Below are 4,406 nucleotides of genomic sequence, written 5' to 3' on the forward strand. Positions count from 1 at the left end.
GTGCGGGGGGGTGGGGGCGGGGGGGGGGGGGCCCTGCAGTGGCGGCCCGAGTACATAAACGCCTGCGCGTCCCACACACGCGCAGGCATAGTGGCCGAGAGAGGGGGAGGGATGGGAAGGAGAGCGGTGAAGAAGGAAGCTCAGATCGCTGGAATGTGGAAGGAAAGACAAGAGCGGCACACGCACAGAGAGAGAAAGAGATACGCATGAAACAAGGAGGAAGGCGCATCGGTAGACTACCGTCACGGTCCAGTAGAGAACGCAGGCACACATACACGATCATGGAGGGAGATCGAGAGGGGAGGTGGGTGGGGGGAGGAACAAGAAGGAAAGTGCTTATACAAGTACATGGTCCCACTCACACACACAAACACGCGAAGCGGCCACGCATTACATTTGAGCGAAGCGCAGCTGCGTGAGTGCGTGCGTGCGTGTGTGTGTGTGTGCTGGAATGGGTTTGTGTGCATGTCGCCTAGGAAGCGGCAGCGGAAGCTTTCCAGCATGACGCCTCACAAAAAAAAGACGAGAGATGGACAGAGGGAGGGGGGAGACGTATTCCTATACATAACGAAAGAGTTCAGAGCACAACACCACATGACGTTACTGCTCTCTGTTTCCATCGTGTATTATACTCGACTTACATCGGATGTGGCAGACGCAGGAAAGGAGGGGGAGGGGGTGCCCACGGAATGTCACACCATACACCGAGAGAGGAGCCATAAAACTTCGCTGCTGCTCGGCTTCTGCCGAAGAAGGCTGTTAGAATAACAGGAGAGAGAGAGAGACGACGATGACCGTGTGTCGATGGGTGGACAGGAGAGAGGTGTAAGAACAGCGTATTTCACACGTGCATACCTCCTGTTCCTCGCTGAGCACGCCCCCAGCCCCCACTACCCCAGCACCCCTCCTCCACTGCACGATGCCTCCTGTGAATGGCGCGCCCGTCGCGTGGCCGCACACGCAAACTCATAGGCGCGGCGCGCATGGGTGGAGGGGGTGCAAAGGAGGAACGACGCGCTCGTGTGCGAGAGAAAAAGAGCGCCAAATCCCGGCGACCAGAGCGCGGCGGCAGAGAGGGAGGGAGGGACAAAAACGATAGAAGACCCATGCGGAATGAGCGGGGGAAGGGGGTCCGTGTACGTCGTGTGTGTGTGAGGAGTATAGAAGGAAAAGTGGGGAGGTGCTTGCGTGTCCCTCTCTTTGCGAATCCGCCTCTGGTCGAACGCGAGCAGCCGCCATCATGCTACGCCTGTACACGCTCGCTCGGTAGTTGGCGCCGCATCTTGTTCGCCTTGGAGGAGGACTCGCCGGCGGCGCCAGCGCTGGTGTCACTGGCGTGCACCATCGACGTCCACTGCGCCATGGCAGCTGCCATACGCTGCTTCAGTAGAATAGAGTACTCATCCAGAACCCACTGCAGCAACGCCTCCTCGCCATTGGGACCGTGCCAGAGCACATCCAGCCCGTCAAACACGAGGGTAAGCTCGTCTGCATAGGTGTCGACCTCACAACTGCCGGTGGCGATCCTACCGGTACCGCTGATGCTGTTTGCCGCGCCAGTGGTGTTGGGGGATGCGGCGTCAGCGGCGTTCATCCCCACTCCCTTCCGGGTCTGCGTAGTCAAGGTTACGGTGCAGCTGGACAGCTGCACCGTAAACCGAGTGGAAGGCGCGAGGCGGGCGATGGCGGCTGCGGAGAGGGGTACACCTGGCTCCATTCCTTTTCCGGGTCCGTCACCGTCCCGGTATGTGCTGCCGCTCGGCCCCACGGCCGAACTCGCATGCGGCACGGTAGATGGAGAGAGAGGGCCATGTGAAGCGGCAGCAGCATTCGACGGCTGCTGTGCGTTCATTAACGTTGCCTCCTCGCCACCTTCGACGCCGACTTCGTCAGAGAGCGGCCCAGCGCCGGCTCTGCCCTTCGCAAGCCCCGTCGGTGGCGCATCCTTACTGCTCGACAGTGGGCGTCTCAGACCAGCAGCCGCAGAGGCGTTCACTGCACTCACAAAGCCGTCGGTAGGCTCATCTAAGGAGCGTCGATGTGCTCGATCAGGGTTACCGCAGCCGCGGCCGTTAGCGGCGATCCTGCTGATACGAGTTCCCGACGGCGTCGTGGAGTCGTCCGCGTCTCCGCTGCGGCCCGCAGCAGATTGACCGAGCGACTTCGTCACCAGCCTCGCAGCGCCGTAGCCGGCCGCGATGTCATCTGGAAGCGGAGGCAACATCGGCACGACACGGTTGGTGGTGGGGTGCAGCGTGCACCGCAACGGCAGCGACTGCTGCGACACCTGCTCCTGCAGATCCCTCGGGTGCAGGCGCTGCTTTCGCGGCGACCGCTTTGCGCCTTCGCTGTTGGCCCCGGATGCGGTCGTGCCGCCGTTGCTGCGAAGCACAGCGTCGCTACTGAGGGGCGGAAGCCGCGTCACGGATGCCTCGTGGGCCTGCTCCACCAGCCGCTCCACAGCAGACATGCTTGGACACGCAGCGACCCCGCCGATGAAGGACAGAGCACCGGACGCGCATCGCCCCGCTTGGGAAACCACCGGTGTCGCGTCGGCCGAAATCGTTTCCTCGCGCGGTCGCTCGCGGCATCCCAGCAGCACATAAGAGCCGCTACAGACGGCCGTAGCCGCGGACACCACACCTGCTACCGGCGGCGTCGTCGTCGCTGCTGCGGCCCTCGCAGCGGCGGTGCTCGCACCACTTGCAGATGCCGATGCTGGCAGGCTGATAAGTGGCTCCATGGGTGTGTGAACGGGCATCGTCAGCACGCCGAAGAAGGGGATTGTGTTCCGCAAAGCGGTCCAGAGCTGTGTGCGGATCTGGGCAGCCAGCGCCGTCGCAGCGACCGCAGAAGTTGCAGCGGAGCTAACAGAACATGAAACTCGGTTTCCAGAGATAGCGCTACCGCCTCGGCTCACGCTTGGCATCCCGCGCCGTCGAGGAGCGGGCTTGCTGCTTGGTGTCTTGCCTCCTTTCCCATCAGCGCGACCTGCAGTGCTCTGGTTGCTTGCAGCATCTGACGCATCGTTTTTCGCCGCCTTGGCAGCCGCGGCGGAGGCAGCGTCATCATCATCCTCTTTCTGCTTCTGTAGCTGCTGTTGCTCGAGCTGATGGCGCTGAAGCTCCTCTTGAAGCTGAAGGTGTTGCTTGTACAGTGCCGTTACCCTGCTGTTCGACGCGACGTCGCGCACGAAACTGAGCGGTAGAAGCTCCGCGCGGCGGTACACGACATCGCATGCCACACGAACACCACTCTCACCTGCAAGCGGGTCACCTACCGACGCAGCGGCTGTATCAGTGGTGGGTGAGGTGTCGGTGGAGTGGAATGGCTCTGTGGATGGCGCAGCCGGGGCAACACCCTTCGATGCTGGCAGAAGCAGCGGTGACGTAGACAGCAGCGGCGCAGATTGCTTCTTTTTCGCACTAGCACCGCCTCCCTTCGCCACCCTGCCACGGGTCCCCGCAGTACCCACACGATCTTCTGAGGCCGGCGGCGTCGGCTCACCCTTGCCGTCGCTGCCGCCGCTTCCAGCCACAGTCCCCAGAGCCAAGGCTGCCCCGTCTGCCGCGGCGGCACTTCCCACAGTCTTCACGCGGTGACTGCGACTGCCCCGATACTGCGCCTCGTGCTTGCTGACGCGGTTTGCAAGGTCGGAGAGGACGCCCTGGAAGACGCCGCCAGTGCACTGCTTGCTGAGCGGAACACACTCGTCGTTGCCGCAGTACACCTTGACGAAGGACGGGGCAGAGCCGCTGGCGTTGAAGCCGGATGGTGTGGCGATGAAAGCCGTCGGTGGCGTCAGTTGCCCGCTGGGCGGGCTGACGGCAGACATGTCCCTTCTACGTCTGCTCCCACCCTGGTCTGGGTATCCCACTCTCTTAGTCGCTTCGACTTGACGATCCCCCGTATCTCTGTGCGCGTACCTGGGCGGGTGTGCTACCCAGACGTCGGTGACGCTACGTGAGAGACAAAACACGGCGCGGAGGGAGGGTTGAGGCAGAGGATGGCGAGTGCGGGATGCTGGCGATTCAGATCACAGAAGATGGCCAAACGCCGATGAGGAGGCAAAATGGGGGGAGGGGAGGGAGGCGTAAAGAGAAGAGAGAACGACCCTTCCTATGATGTGTGGTGTAAGCGTGTATGCTACGTGGGCACACACACACACACCGCTATATCACTTTATTTGTCCGACGAGGAATAATAAAGCCTCCGCGCTGCCGCTTGCTTTGCAGTGAAGATTACCCCCTCACGTAAGGCGACTGTCGGCGTTTGGTGGAACGAGCGACTGTGTGCTCACGGAAGTGAACACGCGGTGGAAGTGGGCAAAAGTCAGACGTGTGCTCTGCACCTCGTCTTTGTTTTCTGGCGTTTACTTACACACATACATATACATATATATACAT

General features: G+C 61.6%; 1 protein-coding gene across 1 annotated transcript; it reads right to left on the bottom strand.

Moving 5' to 3' along the window:
* Positions 1 to 1,243: 1,243 nt before the first annotated feature.
* LDBPK_020500 (hypothetical protein, conserved) lies at positions 1,244 to 3,835 on the bottom strand (the record flags this gene model as incomplete). Its single annotated transcript, XM_003857897.1, has 1 exon — positions 1,244 to 3,835. The coding sequence occupies one exon, from the start codon at positions 3,833 to 3,835 to the stop codon at positions 1,244 to 1,246; it is 2,592 nt and encodes an 863-aa protein (XP_003857945.1).
* Positions 3,836 to 4,406: the final 571 nt, after the last annotated feature.

Source organism: Leishmania donovani, chromosome 2 (assembly GCF_000227135.1).
Source record: "Leishmania donovani BPK282A1 complete genome, chromosome 2".
Classification (NCBI taxonomy): Eukaryota; Euglenozoa; class Kinetoplastea; order Trypanosomatida; family Trypanosomatidae; genus Leishmania; species Leishmania donovani.